Below are 14,276 nucleotides of genomic sequence, written 5' to 3' on the forward strand. Positions count from 1 at the left end.
CACACATTCCCCACAGTTAACAGACTTCCTAGTTTTGAAGCCCACTGATAGTTACAGAACATTAAAAACTGCCCAGAAAGAGATGTCATGATCTCTCAGAAATAAAAAAATTCTGTATAGAGGAAATTGCAGATGAAGGATGAGTAAAACTTCCAGTATTGCATTGGAAAAACAAGAAATGTGTGGTACTTCTTTCATGTATCCACACTATGGGTATGGTGCAGACTGAGAAAAGGCCAAAGCAAGTAATGAAGCCAAAGCTTGTGCTTGACAACAATAACACAATGGGAAGAGTAGATCGAGCTGATCAAAGAATGGCATCATATCCAATACAAAGAAAGCAAAGCAAGAAGTATTACACAGGAATTCATATCAACCCTCTCAGAAAAAAATAGTTTGTAATGTACAAAGTGAGCATTATTTCTCCTAACCAAGGCCAACCAGGATAAATACCCCTCCCTCTTTGGTTGACGGGAAGACATTTCCCTGAAGTCGTCGGGCCAACACAGAAGAAATACAATCTTACATGAGTGTGCACAGTTTGTTCCAAGAAGCAGGACACATGTGAGAGGTGCATCCAGAGAGAAACATGATACTACTGCTCATGGTGTCAGGTCCCTTGGTGCATCACACCACACTTCAGAACCTATCATACACAAACAGATTTTTAATATTAATCTTGTCTGCCATCTTATTTGTATATTTAAATCAAAAATTTTCATCCTCGTAATAAACAACATGTTGTAACAACTATTTGCCGATAACAATATTATGAAAAGGAAAGTTGCCACTCCCCATATAGCAGAGATTCTGAGTCGCAGATAGGCACAACAAAAAGACTGTTACAAACAAAGCTTACAGTTGATTGGTTGGTTTAAAAGATGGGGGGATGGGACCAAACTACGAGGTCATCGGACCCTTGTTCCTAGTAAAACAATGCCACAAGTGTGAGAATAACACAGGAGACATACAGCACAAAACAGAAAGGAAGGAAAAACCACAAGGACGAAGGAAAGGCAACAAACACTAAAAGGAACAATAGAGGACAAGAAAACAACAGAGAGGCACTAGAAACAGAAGAGAGTAAAACAAGAAAGCATATTACAGTGGCTGGCCGACCAAAAGAATAAAAAAGAAAAGCCAGCCACTCTGCAACACATTAAAAATTCCACCCTAAAAGTGCTAGGGTGGAGGGCACAGAGGGACAAAGGACATGCGCTAAAACTTAGATCAAATGTTAAAACCCACTCTCATGAATAAAACGTAAAACTAAATCAGCCAATAAAGCGTTGTCAGATAAAATGAGCGGCAAAGAGTCTGGTAACCCAATATTTCACCATTGGGCAGTCAAAGTAGGACAGTGCATCAGAATATTGGCGAGAGGCTCATATGGAAGACTTCCACACATTTGTAGTCTCCTTAATGACATGCAGATTGTTGTGCATACTGTTATGCCATTCCATCACCCAAAGCTGAAAAACTGTGTGGCATAAGTCAGAATGCAGGTCAGTTCAGAGATGTCCATCTCCAGAAGCCGTTTCCGTAAGCCTGTTTGACCAGCCTGTCAGCAAATTCATTGCTTGGGATGCGGACGTATCCTGGGGTCTACACAAACACCACTGACTGAGGGGAGCGGTCCAGGACACAGATGGACTCCTGGATGGACGCCACCAAAGGATGGCAAGGATAGCACTGGTCGACAGCTTGTAGGCTGCTCAAGGAGTCAGTACACAGAAGGAACGATTCCTCGGAGCAAGAACGGATATACTGAATTGCACAAAATATGGCCACCAGCTCTGCAGTGAATACACTACAGCCATTGGGCAAGGAATGCTGTTCAACATAGCCTCTGTGGACAAAGGCAAAGCCAACATTACCATCAGCCATCAAGCCTTCGGTGTAAACCACTTCAGAGCCCCAGAACGCTTCAAGAATACAGAGTAAGTGACAGTTGGGAGTCGCAGGGTTAACAGAGTCCTTATAGCCATGCAAAAGGTCCAGGCAAAGCTTTGAGCCACAGCTACACCACGGAGGTGTACATGAATGGACCTCGAGGAGAGGTGGTGAAGGGAAGGACTCCAGTTCAGATAGAAGCTATCGCACATGAACTGCAATCGTTAGCCATGACCTGGGCCGTCTATACGGGAGGTGAACTGCCATGGTTGGGAAAAGAAGACAGTAATTAGGATGTTGAGGAGAGCTATGAATGTGTGCAACATAACTAGCGAGTAGTTGTGCACATCTGATCTTCAATGGAGGGACTCCAGCCTCCACCAGTATGCTTGTCCCCAGACCTGTTCTAAAATCTCCTGTCGCTAGTTGAACTCCACAATAGTGCAATGCGTCGAGCGAACACAATGCTAAGGGCGCTGCCAAACCATAAACCAGACTCTGATATTCAATGCAGGATTGAACAAGGGCTCTGTAGAGCTGCAGCCGCGTTGAGCGATCTGCACCCCAGTTGGTGTTGCTCAGGCATGCGGAGGGCATTGAGGTGCTGCCAACACTTCCATTTAAGCTGATGAAGATCGGGAAGCCAAGACAAAAGAACATTGAAAATCATACCTAAGAATCGATATGTCTCCACTACAGTGAGTGGATCGTCATTACGGTAAAGTGCTGGTTCTGGATGAATGGTACAACACCGACTGAAATGCACGACACTCATCTTCATGGCGGATCCCACTCATACAATGTGGCAAGGATATGATGTCACCAGGTCGTACTATATGCTTTATGTAAGTCAAAAAAGATGGCAACCAGGTGTTGGCATCTGGAAAAGGCTGTTCGGATGGCAGGTTCAGGGACACACGATTATCAGTGGTAGGGCGACCATGGCAGAAGCCGCCCTGACATGAAGCCAGTAGGCTACATGACTCCAGGACCCAACCCAACCCAACCCAACTCAACCCAAACGCTGACACACTATATGTTCCAGCAGCTTACAGAGAACGTTGGTGAGGCTGATGGGCTGATATCTATCTGCATCAAGTAGGTTTTTACCACATTTGAGCAACGGAATGATGGTGCTCTCCTGCCATTGTGATGGAAAGACGTCATCACACCAGATCCAATTGAAGACGATGAGGATATGTCGCTTGTACTCAGATGAGAGATGTTTAATCATCTAACTGTGGATCTGATCAGGCCCAGGAGCTGTGTTGGGGCAATGTGCAAGGGCACTGACGAGCTCCCACTCTGTAAATGGGGCATTAGGATACACTGTGACATGCAGTGCATGAGAGGACTTCCCTTCCAGCCGCTGTTTGAGAGTGCGAAAGGCTGGGGGTAATTCTATGATGTCGAGGCTCAAGCAAAGTGCTTGTCAAAGTGCTCGGCAATCGCATTTGCGTCGGTAGATAACTCTCTATTTATGGTAACACCGGGAACACCTTTGGGGTCTAGTAGCCGGAAAGACATTTGATCTTTGCCCAGACTTGGGAAGGGACATTTGGCACCCAATGGTCGAGACATATCTTTCCCAACACTCCTACTTCCATCATTTGGTACGTTGGCAAACGCAGGCACCGAGCCGTTTAAAGGCTATGGGGTGCTCCAGGAAAGGGTGCCCCTTATGCTGCTGTAGAGCTCGCCAATGCTCCTTAATTGCTTCAGCGACTTCTGGTGACCACCAAGTGACTGCCTTACACCGGGGGCACCCTAAAGAGCTAGGGATTGCATTTTCTGCCGCAGAAACATATACTGTAGTCACCTGCTCAACCATCACATTGATGGTACCATGTGGGGGAAATTCAACGGTGACAACAGAGGTGAAACTTTCCCAGTCCACCTTGTTTAAAGCCCATCTGGGCAGGTGTCCGTGGGCGTGATGCCGGGGCAGTAACAGGAAGATGAGGAAGTGGTCACAACCACACAGGTCATTATGTGCTCTCCAGTGGATAGATGGGAGAAGTCCTGGGCTTCAAATTTATAAATCAATGGCCGAGTAACTACCATGAGCCACACTGAAATGTGTGGCAGCCCCAGTATTTAAGAGGCAGAGGTCGAACTGAGACAGTAAAGTTTCATTTGTGCCTCGGCCAGTAAGCACGGTGCTACCCCATAAGGGGTTTTGGGTGTTAAAATCTCCCAAAAGTAGGAAAGGTTTACGGAGATGATCAGTCAGTGCAGCTAATACATTCAGGGATACTCCAGCATCTGGAGGAAGACATACATTGCAGACAGTTATTGACTGTGTTGTCCTTACCCTGACAGCCACAGCTTCAAGAGGAGTTTAAGGGGCAAAGTGTAACTACAAACTGAGTTTAGGTCACAGACACAAACTCCAAATGACACTCGATTAGTCACTACGGTTCCTGTAATATCCCTTACAGCCATGGAGGGAGGGGTCCACATCCCTGGGAATCACGTTTCCTGGAGGGCAATACATATAGCAGGTGTAAAGCTTAGTAGCTGCTGTAGCTCAGCCAGGCAGTGGAAAAAACCGCCACAATTCCACTGGAGGATGACGTCATCGTGAGACTGGAAAGACATGGAACATTCAATGAGGCAGCTTACACCTCAGAGTCACCTGCTGCCATCGACTTATTGCCTGAGCAGTCTATATCCATTGTGTTTGAGGGTGTGACGAGAACCAGGTCCTCAGCAGACGCCAGAATCTCCACCCCATCCTCAGAAGCAGAGCTTGTAGGTAGCAGCGGTGTGGGTGCCACCACAATTTCCTTGGTCTTAGGGGTCTTCTTCTTGGATTTCTCCCACTGCTCCTTGGGTTTCCCAGGCTGGGAGGAGTTCACTGGCTCAGTCTCTGGGACTGAGGATGAGCGTGAAGCCCTACGACCAGCTGCTTTTGAGCTCTTCAGCCACTGGCGGGTGTCATCTGTCCCACTAGCAGAAACCTGGGAAGGGAGTGACCCAAGAAACCCCTTCCTAGCGAGAGAAGCTGAAGATGGCTTACGCTTCTCCAGCTTAGAAGTGGGGACGGACTTCCTCGATGATTGGGTGAGGAGGGGGGGGGGGGGGGGTGTGCTACTGAAGTAGGTGGTGCATGGGCAACAGGGAGGGAAATGCCCCCACCATCAAGGGCGCAGGTGTAGTCTTCCAGCTCCGAGAGGTGACTGGGGTTTGTGGAGCTGATGGTGCCAGAACTATTGTAGCGGTAGTGTAAGACGTCATATGTAACAGGATGCAGGCATCCAAATTTTCTCTTAACCTCAGTGTAGGTCTGTCAGTCCAGGGTCTTGTACTAAATGATTTTCCTTTCTTTCTGGAGAATCATCTACTTTGGCTAGCAAGGTGAATGGTGCTCTCTGCAGTCGACACAGATAGGAGGCAGGGCACATGGAATAGTGGGATGCGATGGGCATCCGCAATCTCGACATGTTACGCTGGCAGTACAGCAGGAAGACATATGGCCAAACATCCAGCATTGGGGGAGGGATACAGGGCATTACATCACAGCAGTAGACCATCATCTTGACCTTCTCGAGCAATGTATCACCCTCAAAGGTCAAAATGAAGGCACCGGTGGCAACCTGATTATCCCTCGGACCCCAGTGGACACACCGGATGAAATGTACACCTCACCGCTCTAAATTGGAGCGCAGCTCATTGTCAGACTGTGAAATATGATACCCTGGACCATATTAAAGCACTTATGGGGCGTGATGGTTACACAAACTTCCCCATGCTTGTCACAAGCGAGTAACATCCGTGACTGGGCAGAGGATGCTGTTCTGATCAAAACTGACCCAGATCTCATTTTGGACAATCCCTCCACCTCCCCAAACTTGTCCCCTAAATGCTAAACAAAAAACTGAGGCTTCATAGTCACGAAATATTCCTCATCAGCTTTGGAACATACAAGGTACCAGGGTGAATAAGACCTGCTGCCATCCTTAGCCTGGGAATGATTGGAGGTCGTACTTCTGTGTGCTGAATTGAGCTCATGAATGCTTAGAGGCTGCTGGTGTTTCACCACCAGCAAGAGATGACACTTCATCGCGTGTCATCTGCCCTGATGCCACCCACTACGACCAGGGGACCTCCCTACAGGTGCCACCCAGCCACAGCAAAGGCCACTTGGCAGGATGGCCATTGCCGGGAGTCCCAATGCCCCAGGGGGATGGGCATCTACCCCTTGGCATACATGGGGAGTTAACGGTGAAGGCATCAGGAGAGTGATCCCTGTGCGGTCAGGTGGCTACAAATAACATGGTACATGGTGGCCCCACCACAACAGACTGGCTACTGTGCTGGATATCAGGTGCAAAGAAATCCATTGTCATCGTCGGCACAGAAAGTGACACTGAAAAGTGCATGGTGGAAAATGCACCCACGGTGTCCTCGCCCAAGAGATGGAGAATGGGCGGGACTGCAATCTGACGTTGAGAAAGTGGGCTAAAGATCTCAATGCATGATGGACATGATGCACCATAAAGGCGCCCTTCCCCAACTGGCTCGCTCTTCGGGAAAATTATGAAAAATGGAAGTCAAACCCTACAGGAGACCACCACATAAAGATTGAACCTTGCGAGACCCCTTTTAGTCACCTCTTACGACAGGCAGGAACACACACACACACACACACATTGCAGTATGTGTGTGTGTGTGTGTGTGTGTGTGTGTGTGTGTGTGTGTGTGTGTGTGTCACCTATTGTTGATGACGGCATTACAGACCGAAAGCTTTATTTGTGCCTACCTACTACTCAGCATCTCCACTATTTGGTGAGTAGCAACTTTCCTTTTCATAACATTGTTACATTCCATCCTGGATTTTCTATTGTTTGCGATTTGCAGATAATTTTGAAGAGCCTGAGTTATCTTAGGATAATGCGGTGGCAGAATCTTTTCACAAAATTCAAGTCACCAACTTTCTCCTCCAAATGCAAAAATATTTTGTTGGCAATGACCTACATAGTGAAACTGTCGTTCCACTATTGTTATTTTGTAATAAAACCTGGCATAGTTCAAATAAAGTAGTCACTTTTTTGTATATATGTAATAGTTAAATTCCTACAGGTGGCTTCAGTTGTCTAATATGAGTATGATTCCAATAGTGCCGTTTGTTGGATGCAGAAGTTCCGCTGTTCACCGTGTCTGTCTCAATTTGGGTATTTCTAATACCATTTTTCTTTCTGGATGTGCTTGCTTGCTGCTACTTGATATAAAAAGTAATACGAAAAACTCATAAGTTCATCATTCACTTTCGATTTATTTCACAGGGAAGTACAACTTTGTTCCACGACTGCGTCTCAACCGACCACAGCCGACTCTACAAGTAACAAAGAATGACTCTAGTTTCAAAGATATTCCACTTGACACCCAAACTTCCGCTTGTAATAAGTCTCTTTGATATTGCAATTTTTTAAACATAATAGTAAATTAACATAAAAAACAAGTAGATTATAATTTATAAAAATTTCGACAAAAATATAAGAGAAAAACATTCACCACTTCGCCCACTAAATTCGGTATTGATAACTTCAGTTGAAAATAATACATCTCCCAGATCCATTACAATAGGGAGAAATGATCACCACGATAAAATAAGGGAAATCAGAGCTCGTACAGAAAGATATAAGTGTTTGTTCTTCCTGCGTGCTATATGAGATTGGAATAATAGAGAATTGTGAAGGTGGTTTGATGAACCCTCTGCCAGACACTTAAATGTGATTTGCAGAGTGTGCGTCTAGATGTAGATACCTTTTATCTACTTCCACCTGCATCACCTCCTTAGATTTTCAAGATGAATGTATGAATGAATTGCCCAACCAATATATTTTCAAAAAAATGTAAAATTATGTAAAAAATAGGTAAGGTTTTAAATGTTTTGTAGTAGGAACAGAAACGTTAGGAGGTTAACACTGTCTCCCTACAAGAGTTGGTGTAGAGCCCATCAGACCAAATTTAATTGAAAGAAGCAAGCATGGTTTCTTCTGAGCACAAACTGTCATGTTTAGAAACACTGAATCTTGTCTGTCTCAGGTGAGCTATCATGAGCCACTGACACAGCTAGTTCCAGTTCCCACATAATGAATGCATGGTTCTACACCTTTGTATTGTCTGACATAAAGTGCAACCACTGTTTATAAGGATACGTGTCTTGTAGCAAAGAAGCCCATTTCCTTACTCCACGTGCGTAACATGGCTGCATGATTCTGCAAAACTGAGGACAATAAGTTTGTCCCAGGAGGTGCTAGTTCCACAGGAATACTGAGATCCTGCATGGCACTGAGTATGTCCCTCTCAAATCCACTGATTACATATTTACATGATAGTAACGAAATCCCAACCTGCATGAGCAGCAATATTGCGGAACAATAAAACGCAGTCCCAATAAGCCACAATACTGTCACTATCAAATTCTGACATCCTAGTAACATTTCTCCTATTACAGAAGGCACAACATGATCTTCTCAAAAATGACTAACATTCAACTATAATTTCAGAATGATAAACTCATCACATAATTCTTCCTTATATACTACATGCAGATGGCATCACCCCTATATCTGTAATATGCCTGGCGGTTACACTTACTAAGCACTGGTGAAGCTTGTCAATTCCCAGTTTGAGTCCACAGGACTGCCTGGCTCATACTCAAGCCTTTATTTGCTATGCTCCTGAGGGAATAGACTTGTTGCGTGGAAAGATCAGTAGTGCTGCAAGAGCTTAAGCTCATCTGTTCACCAATCACTTGCAAAAGGGGTATAGAAGTAGAAGCTGATACCCAATTACATTATTCTTTCAAATAAGCTATACGGTTCCAGAGACCTTTTCAAGCCTCAGACATCTATGATCTATATATGCGGACTGAATCAACAAATGAAAATTTGTACCAAGGCTGGGATTCAAACTTTGATCTCCTATTCACTTCGCGGATGTGCTAACTACTGTGCCTTCTGGCACAGTGGCTTTGCACAACTACAAGAACTATCTTAGCATGCCTTCCTCCTCAACCCAATTACCAACTATGCTGATAGCATTGTAGAGGCTCTCCAACTGTACTGGAATAGCACTTCAGCATCAAACAAAATGGAGGTTCCTGCTTGAAATCCTGGCACAGGTGCTTTAATGAAAAAGAGTTTGAGTTTAGGGGGAATACCAAGTGGGCTGAGCCGTCAAAGGGAATTTAAACTGAGGTGGGAGGCATGCTAGGGTAAGTCCATGTAGTTTATAAAGCCACTATGCCAGGATGGCATAGTGGTTAGTGTGTTTGCCTAGTGGGCAGGAGACATGTGTTTGAATTGCAGCCTTTGTTCAAATTTTCATTTGTTGCTTCAGTCTGTGAGTATTCATACAGATGTTTGAGATTTGAAAAGGTCTATGGAATGAAGCATTTGATTGAAGCACCTATGACTGTGTTTCAGGCAGGATCCTCCATTTTGTTCGATGCTGAGAGAGCTGGAGAGCCTTTGCAATGCTGTTTGATTTTGGAGGGAATACTGAGTGAGCTGAGACGTGAAAGAGAATTTGGATTGAGGAGGGAGGCATGCTAGGGTAGTCGGTGCAGTTGTGTAAAGGGATTGTGCCAGGGTGGCATAGTGGTTAGCGTGTTTGCCCAGTGAGCAGGAGACCCAGGTTCGAATCTCAGCCTTGGTATAAATTTTCATTTGTGTCTTAGGTCTGCATACATACATTATTTTGTATTATGTACAAATATAATACAAAAAAAAATTCATTGATCTCGAAACTATTTCTGTGGTTGGTCAGGAAATTTTTTTTTCACAAATATTCTTAACATAAGACCTAATCTTCAAGTAAGTGGATGCAGATGTAAGGCTCAGTAGGTTCGCTTTTTTATCATTATGACTCACTATAGCTGACTTGACACCTTTTGAGTACTTGAACCATGCCCGATACTTTCAACTTGAATTTATTGCGAAATAAGGTCCTTTCAATTAATTAGTTACAGAAATTAACACTACTGCACAATTCAAAATGACCCAAATTGCAGTTCCCATACTTCATCTTCTGGAGTAAGAGATAAGGAAATAAGAAAGGAAATTAGGGTTAATGTCCTATCATTAAACAGCGACCACAAGCTCGGACAGGAAGGAAACAGCACATTCAAACAGAACCATCCCCTTTCGAGGAACCCATGGAACACCCACATCTGGACTGTTAGACAATAACTTGAATCCCACTACTCTATGCTACCCTATTGAGGGAGTGAAACACACATGGTATGGAAATGTCAGAAGTGAACATGTACATAAGAAAACTTAAGTTTTATCTTCATGTCAGTGGAAAATAAGCAATTCGAAGCAATGCTGATTCCGCTAATGCTCATTTAATACATCATACAGCACATATTTTTTATCACCATATTTATGAAACAAGAAATTATAACAGTAAAATTGGAAATTTATGCCTCAATCATTTGCACAGGTCAGATACTTACCGTTTTTCAAGACTTAGAGACAGTTTTTCAGCAGCTATTACGCTTTCTTTTAATGCATCTCTTAATGAATCAGCTTTTCTATTACTCTTGGGTTCTTCTCTCTTGAGAACATACATCATTGTTTCTATGTATCTCATATGTAAAACATAACTCTTCTCCTCATCCCCATCCTTGAGGGATTGTTGAGCTTCTAGAAGTATTTTCGCTGCAGATTTCCGTAATCTGGAAAACAAGGTCATCCACTACTGACAAATTGGTATGCATGTTCACAATGAAATAAAAAATGACTTACATTCCATCCATAGTTTGGAAGTTTTGATGACATGGCATAGCACCATTTAACATTCACAAGGAAAACATGAATAATGATAGAAACAGATATACACCATGGAAAGATTTACCATTTACACATGGCATTAAATACAATTGAGCCTTACTCATAAAATTTTGAGAAGAAGAAGAAACATAAGAAGGAACAGCATTTCTGGACATCTGACAATGTAACATGCAAGTTACACAAAGTGCTGTCAAGAAGAGTCTCTTAGATATATGGAGGAGAGTTGATAGAGTTGGTTATTGTGGAGTAACAGCAAGGCAAGAGAGAAAAAATAAGGTCCAGATAACAGTAGATCAAAAACACAAAATAAATGAAAACTGAAGAAAGATACTAAACAAATATGGCATAAAGCAGGCAGTAGATTAATAAATGGCAACCAACAGCAATGATGATGAAACTCCTGGTAGGCTGGAACTGTGCGCTGAACCAAGACTCTAACTTGGGGACCTTTTGCCATTCGTGGGAAAATGCTCTACCAGTTGTGCTACCCAGCATAACTCACAATCTGTCCTCACAGCTTTACTTCTGGCAGTTCCTCACCTCCCACCTTCCATATTGGTAAATGAGGAACTGGCGACAGTAAAGCTGTGAGGGCAGTTCATGGGTTTCGCTTAGGCAGATTAGTTGGAAGAGCACTTGCTCATGAAAGACAATGGTCCCAAGGTTGATTTTTTGGTCCAGCACACACTTCTAGTCTTCCTGGCAGTTTCATGTCAGTTCACACACTGCTGAAGAGTGAAAATTCATTCTAACAACACTAATAACAAAATGTTACAATGAAGTTCAGTACTTAAAGCAAAAAGAAGAAAGAACAATTATGGGAGCACAAAGTAGGTCAGCAAGAGGTGAGGAGGAGGACATACAGAAAGAAGGTGAGGATATTGTGATTAAGTATCTTGAAAAGGTATCTGGGGGGATAGGAGATGGATTGAAAGAGGAATGAAATTCTCATTTGCTATTGAGGAAATCATGTATAAAAACCCTGTATTTTGGGTTCTTCCCACCTTCAATCTACTGTATAAACGTCATGTTTGTAGATCTTAAGCTGCACTACTGATTATATATTATTTACCAAACCAGTAAATGCACAGCCAATTTTCAGTGGTATCTAATACAGGGAACAAGAAAACAAACATTACTTAGTTAACCAACTACCTCAGTATACCAATGCTACAACTGTTCAACATGAAACAACTGGGTGACATGCTTCAGCATGTATATCTTCATCAGTGTCATCCAGTATGTCTCACATTGTATCACAATCCTCTTACAAGAAATATATTGACTCATACATAGGTGGCGTCTGTGCAAAAAGTTTTAAAGCTGACAATTTCACGCCACTGATGTAAATGTTCATACTTATGTTAGCCATTCAAATTATTTTAAGTTGAATAGTTGTGTACTAGTAGTGTTTTATAATGTACTGATTTAACTGGTTAAATGAAAGTTTATTTTCCAATTCTTGTATTAAATATCACTGAAGACAAGTCTTTCTCAGTTACAGTTTGTTATAGAATCGTTACTGGAACTATAAGTGTATCACCACGTTGTCATCTATATATCATTTGCTAAATTATCCATTCTTATCAGAATAATAAAGATAAAGAATGTTAAATGGGTGAGAAGTTCCATCATTAAAACTTCAACTACTTACATTCACTATGATCATTCCAATGTAAATAGAACCACCAATTATGCTAAAAACTTTTACCAATTTGACTGTCAATATTTAATCTAATTACTGAGTGTATTTAAAATGTTGTTATAATCAATTCATTAAGGTATATGTTCCAGATTTAATACAGTAAAATAAGTATTATAGTTACAAACTGTATATATGTCTTGAGTCAACAGAACTCACTGTGTGCAAATAGATCAGCACATATTCATCCAGTATTTGAGAATGAGAGCACTTAGTGATTTCCAACAAACTTTACAAATAATTTCAAACCTTCATGAAACTTTTTCTCACTGGCAAAACTCCGCAAAATAACGTAAGGAAAAGAGTTTATCATTTATTACATTTTCACTGTTCGTGCAGGAAAACCTTAGCATCAGGCCTGACTTTTTTACAACTAAGTCTATTCGCAACACATTCTCAGACAGTATCCACACGTAACAACATACTGAATCCATCTGCAAAATTATAGCATTGTTCAATACATATTTCAGGAGATGTAATGTCATAAACATTGAGAAGCATGAAAAACTAGCTTTTTCTTAAAACAGAGCATGTGGTAACCTGACTATACTGATTCAGTGTTTGATAGGGCACTTAGCAAGTTCCAAAAAACTTTAAACATAATTTCAGACTTTTTCTCACTTACATGTTTATGACATATTAGCACATTAACTCATTTGTAAAGTAAGCAGAATTACGTAGTTGTTTTGTGCATAGGAGTTTGACTCTTTAAAGAATTGTGGGTTTACTGGTGAAGTACTAGTTCCTTCTCTTCCCACCTCCCAGCCTCTATCCCTTACAATACTCTCCTAAAAGCAATTTCTCTAATCTATAGAATACTTCAATACCAAATGCTTTTTACTGCCATTACTCAATACTACATAAATTCTGTCTAGATCTACGACTTTCAGATCACTCAGCCTTATTTGCCTCACTGCTAAAAACTGATAAACATAATATAAGAAAAACATATATCAAAAAAAGTTTCAATAAAACAAATACTGAAACATTCTAAGAGAAACTAAGTAGTTGTCATCACCAGATAGATTCCATGTGGAGGGTACAGGGCTGGACCTACTCATGATGATGGCTGAGGTGATGGTAGCAATGGGCTCAATGGAGGTGGCCCGACCGGAACAGCACGCTGTGGCAATGGATCCGAGGCCAGAGGCAGATCAGCACCTGCTGCCAGGAAGCTGGACCGCAGAGCACCACATGTGGAGGAGGCAGTGAATAGGATGGGGGGGGCCTCCACAGCAGACGATGACTGGTTTGAAGCAGAGGGGGCACACACCCATGGACTGGTAGCTTCCAGGGGCACAACTGATCAAAGTGGTTTGCCAACAGTGTGTCGGCTGTATGCACATCATAAAGACAGCACCCTTGGTGGGCAAAAGTGGCTCATATCCACTTGGGCTGGCGACCAAACCCTCATGCAACACCAGCGATCCTGCTACAAAGTGATTGGATGAACTTGACCGTGACAGGTGTGGCGCAGGCCACAGAAAGTGGAGGAGTGTGTGTGGCTCCCGGCTAACGAGTAACTCATCCGGGCTCTGCTTCTCCATAGGTGTGAAGCGATAGGTGCTCAGAAAATGGAGAAGGCATTGTCCAGCAAAGAATTCTGCCATTTGATTGAGGGTGGAATGGCAGAGCCACAACATGATGAATGCTGTGAATGGAACAAAATAATTGAAAGTTGTGTGATACAAACTAGGGCCCATTATTGGATACTAAGATACGAGCAACCCCCTCAATAGAAAAAAACCCTCGAAAGCATACAAATTGTTACCTCAGCCAAAATCGATGCACACCAGAGAACATACGGAACTGGGGATAACACATCCACAACCAAGTGCGAATAGGAATTCAAGAAGGGATCCACAAAGTCTATA

General features: G+C 42.7%; 1 protein-coding gene across 2 annotated transcripts in view; it reads right to left on the bottom strand.

Annotated features, from left to right (window-relative positions):
* LOC126269060 (ubiquitin carboxyl-terminal hydrolase 8) overlaps positions 1-14,276 on the bottom strand; it is a 228,810-nt gene that overhangs the window by 204,254 nt on the left and 10,280 nt on the right. For both annotated transcript variants that reach the window (XM_049973962.1, XM_049973963.1), the window contains exon 2: positions 10,364-10,585. In XM_049973962.1, the coding sequence (XP_049829919.1) occupies positions 10,364-10,585 (222 nt within the window). The remainder of the gene's footprint in view (positions 1-10,363; positions 10,586-14,276) is intronic.

This window comes from Schistocerca gregaria, chromosome 1, assembly GCF_023897955.1.
Source record: "Schistocerca gregaria isolate iqSchGreg1 chromosome 1, iqSchGreg1.2, whole genome shotgun sequence".
Taxonomy (NCBI): domain Eukaryota; kingdom Metazoa; phylum Arthropoda; class Insecta; order Orthoptera; family Acrididae; genus Schistocerca; species Schistocerca gregaria.